General features: G+C 41.6%; 1 protein-coding gene across 2 annotated transcripts in view; it reads right to left on the bottom strand.

The window, feature by feature from the left end:
• Positions 1–22,047, bottom strand: part of CHN2 (chimerin 2) — a 156,888-nt gene that overhangs the window by 14,513 nt on the left and 120,328 nt on the right. For both annotated transcript variants that reach the window (XM_015618786.3, XM_015618785.2), the window contains exons 7-9: positions 9,092–9,169; positions 2,846–2,930; positions 320–493 (exon numbers count right to left, since the gene is read on the bottom strand). In XM_015618786.3, the coding sequence (XP_015474272.1) occupies positions 320–493; positions 2,846–2,930; positions 9,092–9,169 (337 nt within the window). The remainder of the gene's footprint in view (positions 1–319; positions 494–2,845; positions 2,931–9,091; positions 9,170–22,047) is intronic.

The raw sequence follows: 22,047 nt of genomic DNA, 5'->3' as shown, positions 1-22,047 counted from the left end.
TGTGTCCCTAGGTACGTTAAAATAATGAAAAAAGACACATAACATGAACTTAAAAGTTCACTTTAAAGTTCACCCCTTTCAGAAGTGTAACGTAATACATGTTTTGACATGTTTTCAGAAAGCATTTCAGGGAACCGCATTAAGGGAGGCCATGATTTAATTTTACTAGCTAATGCAAAGCAATGTATCACCTACACTAAAAAACCCCTTTTCTCATCCTGTCCTCGGTGTGCATGAGCACAGCACCGTGTTCTAGCTTAGCACGTAATTCAGGTCATCCTCATTTTGCTGTGTCTGCTGCTCTCCCAAGCACACAAACCTCTTGCTTCGATCTCCCGGATGCAGGAATCCACCACCATGGGCCTCTGGGTGTTGTGGGCCTTCACCAGCGTGGTGAGATCGCAGCAGTAGACTCGTTTTATCCTCTTGAGGTCTGGCTGGCAGTCGTTGGGCACGTATTTGGAGCACTGCTTGTGTACGTTCAACCCGCAGTCTGCAAGCAGAGTTAGCCAGGTTAACTCACTAATTAATTAGTGCTAATGCTGATAGGTCTTGTCTAACAATTTATTTGCCTGGTCCACATCAAGCGAGGGGCACAATTTCCCCATCAGTGAGGAGAGATAGAATAGTGTGGAGATGAGAAGGATGAACATGAAAATGTGTAAAAATCTCATGGTTGGAAAAGTAAACTCCAGCAGGGTTGTCAGAAAGGTGTAAAAAGTCTGGATGTCCCTTACAATCTGAGCTGAAGGAGACTGCTGGTGCAGTCTGGATCAGTTCATTACTGGACACATAGCTCAAGGTGTTGCATTTAAACACGTGAGACTTAACTTCTAGGTATTTTAGATTAGCCAAAAATAAAATTAGCACAGTAGTGACTGTCTTTTGCTGGCTGTTGTGTGGCTTAGCACTGATCACTGTCGGAGGACCTAAGATTCACCTGAGCACTCCAATTGGGACAGTGCTGTGAGCCACCATGCCTCACTTCCCTTTCCACATTCCTGCAGTGTCACATTTTGGCTCGCTCTGCCACATCAGCAGACTCCCCATCCCTTCTCATCACTTCACTGGTGACTAAGTGTCCCCTGTGGCTTAGCCTGTAGGTCAGCTTAGGCATATAAAGTGCTGTGAAAGGCATGCTATAAAAAAGTGATTCATTTTACAAATAGTTCTTGCTGTCTTACTCCAGAGTCAAATACTGCCCTCAGTAGCACAGGTGGGTTTCTGTTAAACCATCACTGCTTCACCTCTACAAAACGTATTTTTCTAATTGATTCAAGTATTCAGCCAAATGAATTTATAAGCTTCAGTAAAGCAAACACCACCACCATGAGCTGCATTATCTTATATAACTCTGATTCTTGTTTTAATGCTTTCCTAGTCATGCACATCACTGATGACCCTTTGAGATAATTTAACATTTAACTATTAAAAATGTAAACAGGACTATTACTTGCAGCATGTTTCAATATTATACTCTATCAAATATTAATCAAGGAAAATCACAAGCACACCTAAACATTTAATGAAATTGGGTAGGTTTTTGTGTGTTTCTCCGTACGGTTATTACTGCATAATACGTTATTTGTGAAATCTAAACAAATGTGATGCAGTTATGATCCTGCCTGCATTGTGTTCAGTGCTGTTCCCCAGGCATGTGAAGTTAAATTTAAATGCATCTGTCTACTTAGAGTTAAATGCTGGTAATTTTGAGGGAGAGTATTATGTTTCATACTAAATTAATATGCCTTTTCATTAATTTAGTATTTCATGTATGTGAACAAATATAGTGGTGTGCATTAGTGAGGTCAGGTCTTGCACACTTGTGTTTAAGATCAAATAGCTTGAAAAGCAAATTACTATTCCTCTTCTTTAATGTCCTTTTCATATTCTTTGTGTTACCACTATTCACCTACAGACAGACAAGATGTTGCCGTAGCTGAGACTGCACTTATTAACACTGTGCCTTTGTGAAAGCTGTTTTGATCCTCCAAACAGTGGTCTAAATTAATTTTAGGTAACAACCACCTCCTCTGTCTCTGAAAGGCAGATGTCAGGGATGTGTTTGGTGCCAGTCTGAGATCAGGAATGCCTGGAGGTCAGGGCAAGGAGAGGTAAGACAAACAGTTTTTTAAATTGATTTCAGATCTGGAGAAAGAAGTTACAAAAATCCATTTGTAATGCACCAAATACTAATTCACTTGCTGAATCTAAAAGCACATGATGTGATGATTATTGTGTTTTTGCAAGATAAATATTTTCCACAAAAGAAAAAAACATGATTAAGGCACTATTAAAATGCCAATACAGGCACCAGAAAAGTAATCCCTCTTGGAAAATGATGGTCATATTTTTTGTTTTTATCTCGAGGTGGGATACTTCAGGCTTGCAGCAATGCATGGTATTTTTATGGGAAGCAGGTGGCAGTCTTTTTTGCAGACAAGGGCACTTCCCAGCAATTGGTAGCAAAAATAGGAGTTATGAAGCCTCGTTGCTGGCTGGCTTTGCCATTTCCAGTGCTTGCATCTTAAGACATAAAACCATCAGGGATAACTTAATCATAAAGGACCAGTTTGAATGTACACAGCAGGCACAAGCACAGGCACAGGCAGGATCAAGGTACCAGCAGAGGATGAAACTCAGCAACCAAGGGCTGATAGCTTAATTTCTAAACCAGCTAACGAGGCAAATGAAAATGCTCTAACCTCTACAAAGGCAGAAGGATTTCCTGCTTTGCTCTTTAAAGAAATCCTAGTCCTCCACTCCTGCAGGGAATGCAGGCTGGAGTGGGACAGATCTCTGAGCATTTCAAGAGATTGACAGAAAATGTTGAAGTCAGGCTCACCTGAACACCTCACTCCCTGAGCGATGAGACCCCACATGAAGTTGGCGCAGTATTCACACCAGTGTGGACCTCGAAACGTATGGACCTGTAATACAGATGGGGGTGGGGGAAAAAAATGGGGTCACTGGGAGGCAGATGGGCTGACAGATGGAGAAACTGAAATGGATAAACAACAGAAGACTCAGTAGGAGTAAATCTTTAGCACATAGTGCCCACATCCTTCCAACGTCTAGATGAAATAAACCATGGGAACAGAAATTTGCTTTGATCTCAAAGTTTATCTTTCAACAGGCTTAACATAGCAAAGAAACAGGCTGTGGATGACACTGAAAACAAATAATTTTTGCCTGCTGACATTCTAGCTATAGCAGAGGGGAGGAAACCAGGAGAAAAATAGCAAAACTAATATTCCAAAGAACTGTAGGAAAAAAGCACCCTTCCCCAGTCTAGTAAGTAATTTGAACTCACATAGGGAAAAGCTGTCAATAGACTCCTTTTCAGCAGATCAAACTTCATTTTGCTACAGTCACAAGTAAATAAAGAATAAAATGATTTGTGTGCTGACAGAGCCCACATCTCCCCAGCCACATTTTGCACACCACTGCTTCTTCTGTCACTGCTTTTCCAAAGGCTAGAGCAGATCTTTTTATTTAAGATGTGTATTCTGGTAAAGTAAGCATTTAATTTTCATTGAAATGAAAAGTAAATAGTGAGGTCTATGCCCCTGTGAATGGGCATGGTATGAGCTAGCTCTGGCCAGAGACTTAATTGAGCTTAACAAAACATAAATCATGCACACTCTGGCTGCCAATGCATCCTTTCCTTCTCTCTGCTCTTGTTTACCCGTCGGGTGGATGGCTGAAAGGCCACTTCCACCCCTGGGATGGGAAAAGCTGCTCTTTGCTTTTCATGGAGTGAAAAAAACAGTCACTGGCCTTTTTCAGATAAACTGTAAAGTTTTAGGCCAAGCGTTTTGCATGCTAATGTTTTTGCCCCATTTGTCTGCAGGATCACACCGACACAAGTCTGTACTCTTGAGCCAGAAAGATGAAGTATTGCGATTTTAATACAGACTTCTCTTCCTGATTTTGAGGTAAAAATGTGAGCCTGACTGCAAATGGCTCCTGACCAGGTACTCACAGTCAAATGAACTAAAGCAATAGTAGTTCTTCTCTTTTGACAGTGAAAGGTCAAAACTAGAGTTTTTGACATTTTTTGGGATGGTACTTTACCCCTCAAAAAAACACGTATCTCTGTGAAACAAAATGTTACCTTTGATAAACTTTGAGATAGATATATTAATAGATACAGACCTATACTTCTCATTTCATTTATTTTATTTTGCAGAGTGGGTAGCATGAATTTCAGACATGGCTTTTTTGCGGGGGTAAACGGCTGTACGTAACAGCTGATGACCTGAGTTTCAGTCATCTGCACTATGTGACCTTCAGTGGATACAAAACTACAGATAAAACTAATTATGCCTGCATCTTTATCATTTATAGACTGAAAGCCACATAATTAGTAGGTCTGCACCTGCACTTAATTGTGGGTGAAAATCATCTGCTGTGGGAAGATAACTAGCTGTGTCTTCTGCTTTGCAGCGATTTACAAAAGCTAACCTTGTGAGAAGGGGTCGTAAGAACTCAGCCAGGACTTTTAAAAATGCACCATTTCACAAATAAAGTCCATTGCAGTTGCTAGGATATTTAGGGCCTGCTTGCTCACTTTACATAAAGCTTATTTCAACTGATCTGGCTGAGGCTTATTTTGGAAATGGTAGCTGATTATTCCTTGATCTTTCCTGACATTAATTGGAAAGTCATCAATGCTGACTGAGGGCTCCAATTGAGAAGTGCTGACAGCGCATCCTTCCCCTCTTCCATTCAGCTTGGTGGCCCTCAAAGGTTGAGTTCTCTTTATTCATTCACTTCAATTTTTCACGGATCCGCATTTCAGCTCATATGGCAAGCCTCCAGCTGAAATACCCTGTGAAAAGCTAGTCTTGGTGGTTTCTGGCCAAGTTGAAACAGGGAAATTAACTGAAAAAAGGGAGAACTTCAAAAGTTTCTAGATGAAGGTGCAAAAATTCCCTTAGGATGCAATTTTGAACTAAGTCTCTTATGGTTTGTCATTAATTTTAAAGAAATAATGGAGGAAGCCTGTTCTTAGGAACACAACATTTTTGAATGGTATATGGGAATTTTGCCTGCAAGACTGGCCTCATCTCTTTTTAAAATAGAGATAACAGCAAGTCTCATATTTTTGAGATGGAATTTTAGTTTTTGTCCCATCCTTTGTAACCACATCATTACAAACAGACTGGGCATAGATTTTTTGGAACTATGGTCCGGTACTATTTATTGCTGGTTCCTACCCCATCCTGAAGTCTCAGTAGATCTCTCTATGTACACACAGCATAGACTTGAGCTGCCTGAGCTACAGTTGACACATAATTCAAACTTTTAAAATGAATTTACAGGAAACTATTTCCTAAAACAAGCCAACCCTGTGACATTTCAGACTATACACTGTACTTTTCTTGTTCAGTCTTTCATCCTCATCCAATGAGAAGTTGCTTCTTTCATTCATTTTTCTTCTCTGCTGGACAATCTCACACAACACTACCCTGCATGTCTCTTCTTGTTGTCTTCCTGTTCTCTTTGCCCTTTGCCCCTGTGGTGCCCTTGCTTTCAAATGGCAGCATTCCCCTTGCAGGTGCTACCTTATTCACTTCTCCTTTGTGTCGCGGTCATATTCACAGAGGGGGAAACTGAGACCAAAGTTAAGGAATTCCAGTACAGTGGCAAAACAAAATAATGCCTTGAGCAATACTGCAGAAATGAACAAAAACAATTGTCTTGAATTGAACTGCTGCTTTTTTTTTTTTTTTTTTTAATTGACATTATACAGTGTTGATTCTGAGACAATTTTGGTTTTATGTGACTGGGTCTGAAGATTTTCTATTTGCTTTCCAAGAAAATAAGTTTTTTTCAGAGTTGTGCCTGAATACAGACATATTTAGACTCTTTTGTGGACTCCTGCTGAGCCTAAGCCATCTGAAGGGAAGAAAAGCTGACTCTGCTGTTATTTTTGTTTAAATGAATGCACATAATCTTCGTGATGTCTGTAAAAAAATATCTCCCCCAAACCCTTTGTCTCCCAGAAGCAGCATTATCTGCAGTGCTTAACACAAGTGGAAATTTATCCCAGAGCCCCCTCTCTCCCATCAGATCTCCTGACTTGTCTGTGATCAGCTGCCTGTATTCCACTAGCCTGCCTGCAAATGGGATGTGCCCATGCTATGGTGGCAAACAGGCGCAGTATTGTGGTAAATGTACATTATTCAGCTGGATTTGCTCACTTGAAGCAGCACAGAAGCCCTCTCATGAATTCCCAGCCTTGAACAAAAAGTGTGGAGCATCCTCAAACTCCATGCTGCTGCCCTCAGGCACAAGGTTGACCTCACCACCAGCTGGGACCCTACTGAAGCTGGCAGGTAAAGCACATCCAAAAGAGGCTGCTGGATCCAAACTGGAACAAGATGCAAAAGGACTTTGAGATCCAGTCAGGCTGACATCCACAGAGCTGGAGAAATACCTCTGTGTTTTTCTAAACAGGGCTTCAGAGATTTATTCTCTTTCCTGAATTATGGTATGTCTACACTGGCTTATGCAAAGTTGTCCCGCCAGACAGACGCCAGCTCCAAACCTAAATCCATGTGACTGCGTGGTGTGCTCACACAGCTTGACAAATCATCCTGGATACTAAATCTTTTTTTGTCCAGTTGCCTTGAGTGCCTTGAAATTTGGAAGAGAGGTTGAATGAGAAAGCATGGATGCTCAGAAAAACATAAACTTGGTGCCCTCATGCTCCAAACTTCAATGCTGCTTTTTAATTTTTCTATTAGCTTGGCAAGGATGAAAGGAGAGCCATGTGAATTTGTGCCTTGCACCTTTCATTCCTTCTCTCTTGCAGTAAGATCTTTGGTATAAGATGTACAAAAATCCCATCAGCTTTGCTAGAAATGTGCCCTTCATTTTTTAGATTCTTCATCTTGTAAAGGACAAAAGCTAAAGAGTGCCTGTTTGTTCATGAAGAATTGCCTATGACAGGATTATGAAGGACACTGTGACACATAACCTTTATGCCTAGAAACTGAGATGAATGATATAACGCACATCAGTATTCACCTAAAAACAGGGAAGACAACTTTTTGAATGTCTTCAAAATAGCATTGTCCTTCAGATAAACCCCGTATCTTCATAGCCTGAGTGCTGTCAAAAGCCATCAAGCATCTTGTCCAAGACACATAAAGCCATTCTTTCTTTTTAAAATGATTTCTGAACCCCTTTATGTAATGAATATGGGATATATTAAAGATAGTAGCCTTGAGCCATGTTTTTAATTTAAATGTTATGTTCTGAGTATACTATCCACATTTTTTGTTCAACAGCTGGACATGTCCTAATATATTCCTTTGGAAAAGTAACTGTATTTGCATAGTGAACATATTTGTCCATTAAGCAGATGTAACACTTTTGATTGACCTTTCTGGACAACTATTTTTTACATGTTTGTTCCCTAGGGTCTGTTATTGCCTTTACTAAGAACAATTATTTTCTGCTGTCAAGTCTTTGAATACATATCTATTTTAATCATGTGGCTTTCCAGTTAAACTATGACTCTTTTGAAACAGAAAGGAACAGAAACTATACAACAGCTAGATTGTGCAAACACCAAGTTAACTGGGCACAGGTCCAATTATAAATCAAAGCCAAAACAAGGGAAATTTTGAAGAGGAAGGAATGCATGGGTCAAAGTGGAAAGAAGTCTCAGTCATGAGAAAATATTTTCTAGTTAAACTAAAATAGTTTTGATATTAAAATGATAATGAGGGTAAAACCCAGAAAGAATGAAAGTTGGCTTAATCAAGCAAGAAAACAGAGTGCTTCCCTTATTTCCTTCAGTGCTGATCAGAGAGATAAATATCGACTTTTCTGTAGACTGGGTCAAGGAAGGGGAATGAGAAAAGGGATGCCATTATTTGCTTTGTTCACTAATATTAAATTATTGATTTGCCAACGACAGCAGAAGCACTGCAGAGGTTAGCAGTGTCTGCACAGCAAAGTATGCAGAAAAATAAGAAATGAAACTTTTTTGCTAAGTGAAATGATTTTGATCAGTGCTTCTCCTTTTTTGACAGGCCCTAGATAAATATCAGAAAATTCTTATTCTGCTAATGAGTTGAACTATTCTGACAGTGACCCAGATCAGCATCCTCAAGGAGCATTAACTAAATTGATGTTTCAAAGCTGAGATACATTCCTTTATTGTCTTGTTACTGACTCTTACTCTCGATGCTCATCCCGATAAGCATCAAAACACAGTCTGACAGCATTAACTATGGTAACTGGCTGGCATGCTCTGAAACCAGCACAGTCCTTTTGGCAAAAAATTTTAATACAAGCTGCCTGGAAGGTCTGTTTCCAAAGCTGAGTCACTTCCCTGCAGCAGTCTGCCAGAGACAGCACTCGGGAAAAGAATCCTTAAGAATCTGATTTTGTACATATAGACAGCAGAGAGATGATCCATTTAAATGTCCCTGTGTTTGCCCAGTGATCTGTTTTAGTTTGACAAGCAAACACAAGCTCAGATCCTATAGCTCAGTGGGACTCTGAGAACATTTCCTTAGCATATGGTGGGGGAACAAAAGCTAGGAGACAATACCCACCACTGTGCTTTGCTTTATTGTTAGGAGCACCCAAGCTCTCTCAACTTTTTCTGAAATCAGAAATGGTCCAAAATGTTTACTGTAAATACTGTAAATACACGGTATTTAAATAAACAGTACTGTAAAAAATACGGTAAAATACTGCTGCCTTCTGAAAATAGCTGGATTTTGAAAAGGGGCTTTTTTCTTATTTAAAAGCAGATACACTTAAGATGAAGACAATAAGTATGAAGTGGTTTGTTTCTGAATAGAAAAGAAAACCGAATCTGTGAAAAAGAGTTAAATTGCCAGTCAAGTAATACAATGAGCAGGAAAACCATTATTTGGATTAAGTGCCTATGTAACAGCATACTAAGAAATCAGTTAATGGAACTTAAAGTAGAAAGAAAAATTCAACAATTTTCTATGAGCTATTATAAATAGGTGCTTGCAAAACTATCACAACAAAAAAATAAAATGTGAGGCATCTCAACAGAACTTTTTAGCTGAAAATAATAGCAAGCTGTGCTTACCTTAAAATTGTGTGCTTTTTCATAGTTGAAGTGGTTGTCGTTCTGAGTTAAGGCTGCTCTTCTGACCAAGGAGGTGATCTGTGAATAGGCAAAGAGTTTCAGAGGTTGCCACAAAAGTGCCCCCTTGACTCCCACCTTCACCCCCAGGGCCACGGCCAGGAGCTCTTGGCGCTTCCTTCCTCGCTTGGACTTGTGAACAACAGCACAGTTTTTGTCATTTTCCAGCCACAGGTCCTCTGAGAACATAGCGCTGGGATCCCAAATCTTTTCCCTGTCTTCCTCGGTGCCGGGGAGCCTGACTGTAGTCAGCACAGTACAGTTTGTCCAAGTGCTTCTGATGTTAGACAGCAGATTTGAAGCAGCTGCAGCCCATTCTGCTGAGACCTCTGGCATGTGACTTGAATGGGCCGTCTTGTGGGACGGAAGGAGCTTCTGCATCTGAATAAGTAACGGCCTGTGCCGTGCAGTTTCTTGAGGCAGATGTGTGCCTCCAACAATAGCACGAATTCATACACTGAGCAGCCTCCCCCCGCCCTGTGCTCCCCGAGAGGGGGTCTCCAGAGAGGTGCTGCCGAAATCCCGGCTGGGGGACACACAGTGTTACAGCTTCACCCCCAAAGGCATTTCCAGGGACAGATCTCTTCAACTCTGCAGTGTGTTAAAAAATGAACAAACAAAAAGCCCCTGGAAAGCCCACACACAACTGAATCCGATGCTGCATCCAATTACACTCAGACTCGGAGACTTATCAGCCAGCAGTCTGCATGCCAGCAGATTAAGCCCTTAAAACCATGATGATTGTTTAATCTTACAGGGCAAAAAATCTTTCTCTGTCTCTCTCTCTTTTTTTTTTTTTTTTTTTTTTTTTGCTTTTTTTGCTTTTTATATCCTGTACAAGGTAAAAAATACAAGCATTTGGCACTTTTACACCATGGTTTAAACAAAGTATTTTGTCAGTGTGTGCTCGGTATCACTGAGGTAGCTCACTGCCAGGGAAAGCTGAAAGCTGGGACTATGTGGCCTGGGAAGCCCTGGAGCCTGTGCATTACTGGAGTGAAGGCAGCAGGGGAGCTTCACATGGATGCAGGAGGCCCATATGCACAGCCCTGCTTGCAGAACAGGGTCTTCAAGGCGGATTACCTTTGCTCTGGTTACCTGCCATCTCTAGATTTTGAGGGGAGCAGTTTTCTAGTTAAAGCCCAGGGACAGGAGATACTGGGACCATGACCACTAACAGCTTTCAGCATTACTTTGGACATGTGATCCACTTTTTTACAGGCACGTAGTTCCATGTCCCAGGACACAGATGTCTGATACTGAGCATTCACTGAGAAGCACATTCAGTGCCCCTTCCCCATCGGTTTCCCTCCCTCCAGCTCCCCTCTTCTACTCCTTTACTAAGTTCTCCAATTCCCCATCCAGAAGAGGAGGATGGAGGTTACCTGCTTGGCAGAACACTGTGAGATTTAAGTCCAAAGGTGTGCCCAATGCTCAAAGTGCTGCGATAGAGCTGAGTGAGGAGCTGCCAGTGCTACTGGGAAAACTACCTATTTGAACTGGAGACACTGAAGACCACACCAGTGGTCTTTCACAGTCTGCCCCACTTCAACTAACAAAGAAAATATGTGGAATTGAAGTATTGCATTCACTTACATTAACTTGTGAAGTTGACCCTGCATCTATTTTTTTCAGACTGCTTTTAGCTCAGGCTGAAAAGTCAGAAGGTTCATCTAATTCACTTACTAACCCCTCCACTGCACAGACTGCCTGCGCTTAGTAAAAGTGATGCTCTGCTGATTTGAAAGCCCACGGGGACAGATGGCTGTCCGTCAGTAACATCAGGCTGTGCAATTTCAGAGAGTACACTACTTAGGGTTTTCCAGCAGTTGTGCAACCTGCAAAATCAGCTTCTCAGTCATAAAACGAAGCACTTACTTCTATCTATAGCACACTTAATTAATTTCTTTTTCAGGTAACTCACAACGCCACTTTTTACACGCTCCCATACTTCAAAGCTTCCGCTCCCCAGACAGGAGGGCTTCCACACAAACCTTCTGCTCCCTGAGTTGCTGCCCATTCAGCCTTTCCCTGGGGCTTGGCACTGTTACCTGACCACTGGTGACAACTGGCTGTGATGCATGCATGAACATTGCTCTGCCTGCAGGAAATCCCTCCTGCTCTTCCATATGCCCTCTTGTAGTGAGTCCCAGCTTCTGCTACCTCGGCACCTTTATTTGCTTTCCAGGACAGACTATAGCTGCCCAGCTCTTTCTCCATGTGTTTCAAGAGGCAAAAAGCACTGCTTTTTGCCAGCAGCAATGGCATGGTTTGGGCCATCACAAAGGAAACCTTGGAGATGCTCAAGGTTCTGATCACATTCTAGTTTCTTTCCTCAATACCATTTAAATTTATTTATATTTATCAGAAAGAAAACCCTCAAGCTAGCTCTGGGTTGTCAGACACCTCTGAAACTACTCCATCTAAATCCCCCACATTACACATAAGCTACTTTTTCCTCTAACTTTCAGCATAACACATCCAAAGTCAGAGAGAGGTCGGTTTCCTAATAATGCTCTAATATTTGCGTTTATGTCACTAGACTGATAAAAATCCCATTATATAACCAATATTTTTTACATAACATGGCAGATTTGATACTCAAGTGACAGGCTTATGATGATACATCTTGGAATTTCAATTTATTAAACTATTTTTGGAATATCACAGTGTCATCCTGGGATCAGACATACAGACATATTCAATGGAAACTCTGAGTGTTCGCACAGAAGCATTAAACTTAATAGACTTGGGGGAGGAAAATTCAGCCAAACCAGTTCATATGACTAAGGCACAGCAGTATTCACTGTTTATCATATATGAGATTTTATTTATCCCCTTGGTATCTGCCTTTCTTAGGTCCCATTTAGACAGTTGTTCAGGGGGATTCGTTGCAGACACAGGATGTGCACAGAAGGCCAGCAATGAGTTCTTCCTCTTTAGGAATTTAACCAAAGCCCCGACAGGTTTGGTTTCTAAATGGTGCTGCAAACCTCAGATGAGCTGGACTACATACACAACCACTTCCTTCTCTAAATACAATGCAAACTTCAGCAATGACAAATTCTCAGCTGCAATCAGCTCCTGATACCACAGGCTCAACCCAGTGCTCTTCTTTTATCTGCTTTCTTTTCCCTAGTACAAAATTGGCTGTGCGTGGTGTCAACTCATTCAAAGAGCATCTCTTGATCAACTTAGTGAGTTAGCCTGCAGCTAAACAGGAGAAGGCCAGTGGCTAAGAATATTATTGCTGGTTGTCACTGAAAGTGAAGCTAGTGAAGGCTGGAAGGTGAATGTGGATTATCTGTGTTTTCAGACCACAGGATTTCTGCCTAAGATACAGTTTTAGTTTACTAGTCTCTTTTTAAAACAGATGGAAATTCAGCATTTAGAGACAAATAAAATGTCACTGAACCAGAATAATAAAATTAAGGGGCGGAGCAGGGGGGGAAGAGGGCGACAACTCAGCTGTTGCGCCATTTCCAGCGCGCCTCCGCAGCATGAGCTGAACCACACCATTGTCTCTCCCCTCAAAGACTGGCGTCTTGTTTGCTAACAAAGGCCTCGGGCGCAGGAAAGAAAAAATTGCAGTACGAAAAGCTTTTGGCTTTGTACATGTGGTATGATTTCTCCTGCAGTCGTGTGGGCAGTGCAGAGGATTTGCTGGAAGCAAGCGGTGGGGGAACTCTGCACGCTGCCCTGCTTGTCTGTGCCAGCTCCAGCGTGGTGGGAAGAGATGCCATGGGAGAGGTGGCTCTGCTCCCTGAGCTGCCACTGTGCCTGACCGTGGCTGGCAGGGAGGGGAGATCAGGCAGCACATCCTTGGCTTGCTGCTCTGCCTGCCGAAGGACACAGCTGTGGGGGAAAAAGGAAGAGCATGGGCACGTTGGGGTGACACCACGAGTGAAACGGAGATTCCTCCATGATGAGGAGCTGTGACGAATCCATGACCGATCTCTAACTAAATACACTTAGCTCTGCGTATGGATACAGTCATAGGTCAAAGAGAGGCCTGTTTCCTTGCAGGCACGGCACACAGGGTTATCTGCCAGACAGATTATGTTTGCTCAATCGCAAACACGTGGTGGAGATGACACACGGAGCAGGAATCTTGCAGCTATTGGGTTTTTCCTAGTTTTCTCCCACAGAGCTCTTCCCACGGTGTGCTCAGAACACGTCAAAGAAGCCATCTCTTAGCAAGACATGGGGCACAGAGGGGAAATGGTGCTGAAGGCCAATCGGCCAAAGGCACTTGCCATACCACAGTCCCACCAGTCTGTGCCTCCCACTGCCACAGCACTGTGAGCTGCCATTAAAAAGCTCCTGTGCTGCTGAAACTGTGGGAGGAAACAAACTCCAAGCAGAAAACATGCTCAACAGAAAGCCAAGCACAATGAGTGAAGGGTGATGTTTGCTAACCTGGTGTTGCAAAACCCACTTTCCTAAGGAACCCTCTCTCCTGTGGGAAGGCTCCCAGTGTCGATTAGAGGAGCAGAGGTTGCAGAGGTGAGCAGGGCCAGGAAGATACACAACATGTGGCCCAGGGCGAGGGAAGAAATCAGATTGCATTGCTGCTGGGCTACTGCTGCCCTCTGGTTTGCCTCTTCTCTAGCCCAAACCCAACAGTCTCTTGTTTCCAGCAGAAAACTTCCTTTCAAAATGAATTGTCATTCACTAAACTTAATAAAATAAAATAATGTTAATATTATAAATATTATAAAATAAATATTATAAAATAGTGTTAATAAAATAAAAAAAAAAAGAACCACTGGTGGTTTTTTTTAAAGGATTAAGATTTATCTATCGTTATGCTTTTAGCTACTTGGAATTTTGACTTTCTTTTTTTTTTTTTTAATAACCATCAGTACCTCTGAAAGTTATGGCTGAGCAGCTGTCAACAACATGCATAAATGTTTAGGCAGCAGACTACCTACACTGGGCTCCTGTTCTGGAGAGCCTGGTTGTGCTTCCATCACCACTCCCACCTATCTTTTACAGATAATCCACAGCAAAAGAAAGTGTTTAATTAGGAAGACTTAACAAAGCACATGTGTAACCTGTTACATCAGAAACATTACTGATGTTAAAGTTGTTAAAATTGTAATATTTATACTTCTCCTAAATTAATGTGATTATTTATTAGCATCTCAGCAAACAGCTGTCATTTATATGCACTTATTTCTGACCATACATGTATTCCTCCATTCCTCCACAGACAAAAAATATAATTTACCTACAGAAAATGGAAATATAATCTCCCTTAAACTTCAGATCCCCTTTCTAAATCCTCCTCAAACAGATTTTTCTGTATGCATCATGATTATTTTTCTCAAAGCAATGTAGTGAACCAAACAATACAACAGCCAAAGGTGAAATAGTGTGTAATCAGGGAGGCACTAGTGAGACTATTATTAAAAATAATAGTTTCTGTAAGCCTCTTATGGTGTATTAATATAATAAACTTTTGTCTATTTTGGAACAATGACTGGAGATCACATTAAGTGGTATGCGATTACACAGTCATCTTCTATTAAAAAATAGTGAATGGATTAAATGATTTTATGTTGTCAGGCAATTCCATCACTTAATGCATTGATTTTTGTATTTCCTATCCACCTTCAATACGTCCAAAATAGTATTTTGATTTCTTATTTTTGTCAACTATAATAAATAGGGACTGTGTTACAAATACAATGTCAGTATCATGGAAGAAATAGCACAGAAATAAGGAAAGGATCTAGGCACAGCAATTCCCTCAAATAACCCTGTAGAGATTAACATGGTAACAGCAGGTCTAGCCTATTTATTGTCTCGACTTCCTTTCCTCCCACTCTCTCCTTTATCCTTCCCAATCCATCTCCATACTTGTCAAGGTTATTAATGACATTTTCCTGGCCAAGTTCATGATCCTCTCCCCTGTGCTTAATACTCGTGACCGAAATGGTCGCAGAGGGACGAAAGAGAAGAGGCATGAGGACTAAGCAGGGCAGATGGGAGCAGAACCACACACCACGGCCACTGCTGCTGCTGTGGTGGAAGAACACCAGGGCCCCAGGGAACACCAGCCCCCACAGGGCTGCCAGGAGCCGCTTCATCTGCAAAAAGGGCTTGTTCAGGGAACTGGATTGATTTCTGAATTACCTCTTGCTCTCTCTGGGGATACAACACGTGTAACTGACTGAATTTGCCTGCATGCAGTGCCTGTCAATGAGTACTGTTATCACACGTATAGATCAATGTGTCTCCATGATAACATCTGGCCTGTAGCCAAATGAAAATTCAAGCATGATATTTATCCTGATATTTGCAAAATATTGGCAGTGATCCTGATATTCTGTCAATGATGATGGTAATTTTTTGACAACAGAACTAACACAGAATTTTTCTAACAGATAGACATTTAAGAAGAGGATGGATGGATGGATGGATGGATGGATGGATGGATAGATGGATGGATGGATGGATGGATGAGTGCATAGCAGGTGTCTAATCTAAAACAGTAACATATTCATGTTTTATAAACAAAGGAAAAAAACATACACCTTCAGACAGTGATCCATCTTCTATGAGAGGTCAAGTCTAAAATGGATGAGCTTGAAGTGCCTTTTGCAGGTCATTTATGGATCATATAGGAAAACTCAATGGCTCTGGCAGAAACAGATACCTTTACTAAAGAATATTTAAAATTAGGCAAAATCAATATTTCTCTGTACTATTTTCTGTATCTATTGTTCTGTTAGATATTCAATTTTAGAATAAATTAAATATGGAATAATTTATTTTATGAGCCTCAACTGTATCTCTAAGTAATTATAGATTAACAACTGTAGTTTGTTTTGGTTATCAATACTCCTCATACTTCAGACTGGTTAAGACTCATGCTCTGGAAACATGGAATATCCAGCTTACTACTCCATTGGTTACACAGCTGCATGCAACTTTATAGATTTATCTAGGCTCAATGAATGAACTTTTTCAAGAATTGTAACTATAGAAGGAAAGGTCTATATTAATACTGATTTCTCACACTGACTATGTAGGTAGCCATTATTTTGACATTTCACCCACAGAGGAAATAGCCTAACAACATAATGAGCTTAATATGACATACAATGGCCTCAATGGCTTAAGAAGGAAGTGACTCATGCTGTCTGCAGTATATGGGACTATTAGTCAAGAGACAGAGATTAAAAAAAGAACCTAAACACCACAGTTTTTATCCAGATCCCCAGTGGATGCTGGCTCAGCACCACGTAAGCTACATGCCTATACACCTTCTCCTATTTTCACGTTTTCACTATGGAGTTCTTGCTTTCCAAAGAAACAATTCTTTGTTTAGGAAAGCCAGCTTGCCATTGATTAAAACCATCATTGCCTTGCAAGGAGACTGCAGAGTTTGAACCAGAGCCAAACCCACTGGGCTGCCACAAAGAAGTGGAGAAGTTAACGCTCTTACTTCCCTGTCTGGGGAGAGGCAGGGAGGCAGGAACATCCCTTCTGAGAAAGAAGACTCCTGTGAGTGCAGCGCAGTACCCTTGAAATGATGTGATAAGCAGGAAAGGAAAAGATGGCAAAAGGTCTGGAGGTGCCACAGGCAATAGCAGACCTACCCTTGGGGCCTCTAGGCTCCTGTAGGGTTGTCATTAACCATTAACTGTAACTGCTTAATGGAGCTAGTGGGCTGTCATGGTCAAACACAGGGTTAGAGAGAGGACCATGTTTTGTGAGACTGCATTAAGTCTGTGTAATATCAGCTCTAAAAAAATCCCAGAGCTATACAGATACTATGTTGTACAGTGGGCACAATGGATGTTTGACCTTATGTCTCGTTATACTCTAAATGTACACACAGCACCCTACACAAACATCTACACTCTCACTTCTGGGAAAATTCTCATTTCTCTGTCTCAAACACTACTACACCCTACAGCCAGGTGTTATCCCAAAGAAACACAGTAGCTCCCTATCTTCAACATACACAGTGAAACTAACACAACAAAAATAAACACAATACAAAAAATAAAAGTTAGAAAGTTCTTCTGTTTCTCACTTTGACTTCTGATACTATATTAGTGACAGTAGACTTCTCCTGGAGCATGACCAGCTCAGCCTTGTAGCACAGCTCTGGACTGAAACTTACAGACTACAGTCAGAGTGACTGCTCATATAGAGAAGAAAAAAACCTTCCCCTCCTGGGATTAAGATAAAATGTGGAGAAAAACAGGCTTCATGAAAGTTTCCCAGAAACAACAGTTGGACAGCAATGGTATTTATGTCTGGAGCCACTAACCGCTCATCAGAGCCAGCAGATCTCTGGAGGAGCTGTAAAGCGACGCTGACGGAGCTGCCAGAATGTAAAGTATGCTGTGGCAGTCTCAGGAACCAACAGCAGCGCCCCAAGTTTTGCCCTAGCTTAAGACAGCTTAAAACAAGAGACTTTATTGTGGGTTAAATAGAGATTTATGCAGCCTGAAAGGGAACAAATAATTTGTGAACCAGTGATTCATGAACTGGTGATCATATTGTCTAAAAACTGGCAATCTGTAAAATTGTTCCTGGGCAGTAACAGTTCAGGAATGGATTCTCAATGGTGTGATGCTCTGTTCACTTAGCACTCACAGGGAGATGTGAATGATAAGCAATTTGCAGGGGGGACAGTGCCAACATCAGCATCAAGTGGCAAACAGGATTTTTCTCTAGTTTTGGCAGTTTCTTGGGGGTGTGAAGGAACTCTAAAGCTTCAGTCTCAAACTTAATTCACATGACTGAATTACACTGCTGCTCAGAAGTCATGGCACCTTCAGATAAACGACACAGTACATTGACCTAGAAATGTAGTCATGTGTTTTCCATCATTAGTAATATTTCTGTCCCCTTTTACTGCAGCATCTTGTGACTTTTTCCCATTAAAAAAAGCATAAACTCTGTAGACAATGTTAGGTGAAAGGACTTATTCATGCCATTTAGGAAACAAAGTAGGCAATTAGCAAATAAGAACATGGTGTGTTTTCAGGCTGAAAGAATACTTTTTAACAAACCTGAATCAACAGCCCTTAACCAGAAAAAAGAGGGAGAAATGCTAGTTTTATAAAAATGTTGTGCTTTATGACTGTGAACTTTCACTTCAGTATCCTTTATGAGCTGCATTGTTAAAACCCAAAGAAGGCAATAGGGAACCATTTTCCTTCCACATGCATAAGTAAAACTGTGGCATGGAGGAGATCACTGTTTTTGGTGATGGCCCAGCCATGGCTGGCTGACAGCTTGTCTGAGCTCACTTGTATATCCATGCATGTCCCAGGGCACGTTCCCCTGAGACAGGAGCATACAGTGTTTACAGCTTACCTGATTGTGAAATATGTGCTTCTGTCGCATCACCTTTAAGGAAAGTCATTAACCCTGGTAATGACAGACAGTGTCAAATCCCAGGCTGTCATCCCAAAAGAAGTGTAAGGCTGTATGGTCCCTGGTATATCTCTAGCTTCGAAACGTGTGTTTGCTTAGAAACAGGGAAGGAATCCATGCAGAAAAAAGTGATGTGGGGCTAAAGAAAGGTTCTGAACTCAGCCAGGTTCACTTACCTATTTCATTATACGGCTGGACTTTACCCCAGGAATGTATTACATTCCCCCTTGCTATATAAGAAGAGTTCCTGTAGCTTACACTTGTATCTGTTTCTGTTCTGAAATGGCCCAGCACAGCAGAGAATAGTTGGGACAGGACTGACACCACATATGGCAAAGCAGAAAGGCATCTGCAGGAATGGGCAATTTCATTCTATGGGATATGTACCCTCCTCCAGCTCCCTGCAGCTCACCTTGCAGAAAAAGCTGCTCAAACCATAACCAACTTCTCATAAATGAGGTTTTGAGCACCTTGGCCCTTGTTCAGCTTCCCTTTTCCCACAAAGCAGCAAGGGAACTCCTGTGTGCTGCAGACTGCACATGAAAAGCACGGTTCACTGTGCTTTCAGAAGGGCATAATGCGGGCTACGCACACCACTTGAGATCACACACTTTGAACTTGCATAAAGTACCAGAATGCATACAAGCTGTTTTATTTTCCTTTCAAAATAAAAGTTTTGTGTCACGTCTGGCTTTGTTACTCCATTACTCCGTGGGTAAGCAGCAGCTCAGCTATCCTTGGAAACACATAGGCATTCCCATGGCCACTAGAGAAACACTCAGACAAAGGCTGACCCCACTTCTCTGCTAGTGAATGAACACACAAAAGCCATGTAATCCAAGTTTTATTTTTCTGTACAGGTGTCATTTGACCCTGATAGCCTTATAACCCCCTTTGACCTGCAGCCCGCTGCCCTCTGGTATGAAGCAGAAGCTTTTGTTCTTGATGGCACACCGTGCACAGCTGCTTCCATCATTGTCTGGAGAGGGACAGATGGCTGCTCTCAGCACAAAAAGGAGATTAAAGAAAACTGAGGGAATGACATCACTCCTCAGTCTGCAATTTAATTCATGGGACCTGTGGGGCTACCAGTGGCATGGACTAACACTGCAGTTGACTCGGGCCATGAACAGGAAAAAAGTTTGCATTTTTCAGAGTAACAGGAATTTAAAAAAAAAAAAAAATACAGTTGCCAACACTCTGATACTTATATTCTTTAACAGTTTTTAGTTAATCAGAATATATACTATCCTATCAGCAGCAGCACTTCTAAAGTACTCTGAAAGCAAGACTGATACTGTACTCTACTTCTATCCATGGCTGTAGTTCAACTGCAGCAACTTGGCTTAAAGCTTATTTATTTTGTTTCATTTGTGATGAGGAGTTCATAAGATGTAGCTGGGAAAACATAATACAGAGTAAATGATTTTCACCATCAGGTCCAATCCTGCTATAACACTTTGTAGGTAAAAGATTTCATCCATATCTCATAGACCCATTTAAGTCAATTGAACACAACAAAACAAACCAAACAAAAAGCGCAGAGCATTAGTTCTGGAAGTAATGAGCTTTGTTGTCACTTTTCTGCCTTGAATTCAGCTCCAGATTTATGAAATCACTGATTTCTTCTTTTTGTGATTACCAGACACCAAAGATACTTACCTGAATTTATTTATTATCTTAAGCACATTACTTGATTACTGTTTGGGACACGGGAATTTGGCATCACTCTATGTGTGGTACTTGGTGCCATCTGCACCAATGTTTTCCTCCAGAGCAGAGATTGTTGCTTTGCAGCAGATGTCTCATTGAAGACACTTGTCAAAGTGGCCACATTAGCTGCCACCACCCTCTTTATGTTGCTGGCACGCACTAGAAGTGCAGGAATGCTGCCATGTGAACAAAGAACATAAAGAATAAAAAGCTCCTTCCAGGTGTGTATGTGTGGGAGGGGGTTGTTTTTGTTTTCCCCTGAAAGGAAAGCAAGCAAGCAATTGCTTCTGTCCTTGTGTTGGGGAACATCAGAGATGCACTCCTCCATGCAGCCTGGGCTGGGGTTGGGACCCATCACCAGACAGTGCCCTGGCACAGCTCCTGCTTCTGCCTCAGAACCAGGCTCAGAACCGCCTGAGGACGGTTTTGCTCCTCAGTGCTGATCAGCATCTGTGGGAGACGTCACTGTCTGTTTGTGGTTCTGCCCAAAGAAGCAAGCATGTAACCACCCAGAGCAAGGTTCAGGTTATTCCCTCGGGCACAGCTGTACAAACCAGCTCTGTCTGGGAGGCTCCTGGAGCAAAGCTGTGGCTCTCAGCATGTTTGCACAGCAGTGGCCAGCAGATAGGAGCACAGAAAACCATGATGCTGATGAGACAAGAGATGTAACAGCTCCTATCCAACACACTCTGAGTTTTACTGTCTCACCAGTGTGTTGTGTGGCAACACCAGCATAGAGTGGAAGGCCTCGAACCAGCGATATGTTACACACCTTCCACTGCCATTAATTCAGAGTGGATGGAATTCAGCAAACTGCAGAGCTAAACCAGAGGTGATGATTAAGAAGAGTGATGATTCATTTGCTTCATAAAGTACTATCATGTTTTATTTGCTAATCTGAAGAGCAGAACATCTTATCAGCCAGCATGCTTGAACCCGGGGGTAAATTTTTCAGGGAAACAGTTTTTGTTGCAGAACATGATACTCATCAGACCGAAACTTTGCACAAGGAAGTTCTGACCAAGAGCCAAATTATGTTTGGTTTTTTGTTTTTTTTTTTAAATGTGGAAACACTGAGGTTTAAAGTATTTAAAAAACTAATTTTCTGTTTCCAGTTTGAAACGTTTTGCTAAAAACAGTTAATAAAACATTAAAAGTAGTTGGAACAGTCTCAGTCAATCGAACTTAAATATTTTTCTGCCTTTATTGTGCCTCCTCAGCGCTCGGTCATGAAAAGTTGAGTTTTACTTTTATCGCAAACCAGACAGAAATAAAAACAAAAGAGCAGAAATTACCCACTACTGTTACAACCCTCAACTATGTGCTTTGATAAAATGTTAGTTTCAAAGGTGGTCTTCTAATGATGACTGCCAAACAAGTTGTATTCCTCTGTATTAGCTCAATATGGGGACACAAAGGCTTTACATTAATTTTCTTTTTCTAATCAGTTGTTCCCCTGGGCTCTTTTAATCTGTGGTGACAGCCTCAGTACTGCTGAGAATGCCTTTTCTGCTATTAAAACAAAAGGCACATATCTAAACACTTTATAATTTCAAGCAGAAAAGAATCTCATTCTCCTAGTTTAAGAAAGCAGCAACAAAAGAGTCATGTCCTAGAAGGCTGATGTGAATCATGGCCCTCTTCTGCTTTCATTTTTGCTCTCTGGGGACTTCCAACTGAAAGACAGACTTAAGCCAGCCAGCAAGGTAAGGGGCCACACCACAGCCATGCCCCTTGAAGGCTGAGGGATGAGAAGTGCTCCTGAAGGAATGCCTTGGAAA

This window comes from Parus major, chromosome 2 (genome assembly GCF_001522545.3).
Source record: "Parus major isolate Abel chromosome 2, Parus_major1.1, whole genome shotgun sequence".
In the NCBI taxonomy this organism is placed as follows: domain Eukaryota; kingdom Metazoa; phylum Chordata; class Aves; order Passeriformes; family Paridae; genus Parus; species Parus major.
Note: the sequence above shows the minus strand (reverse complement) of the source record. Positions and strands in the feature narration are given on the sequence as shown.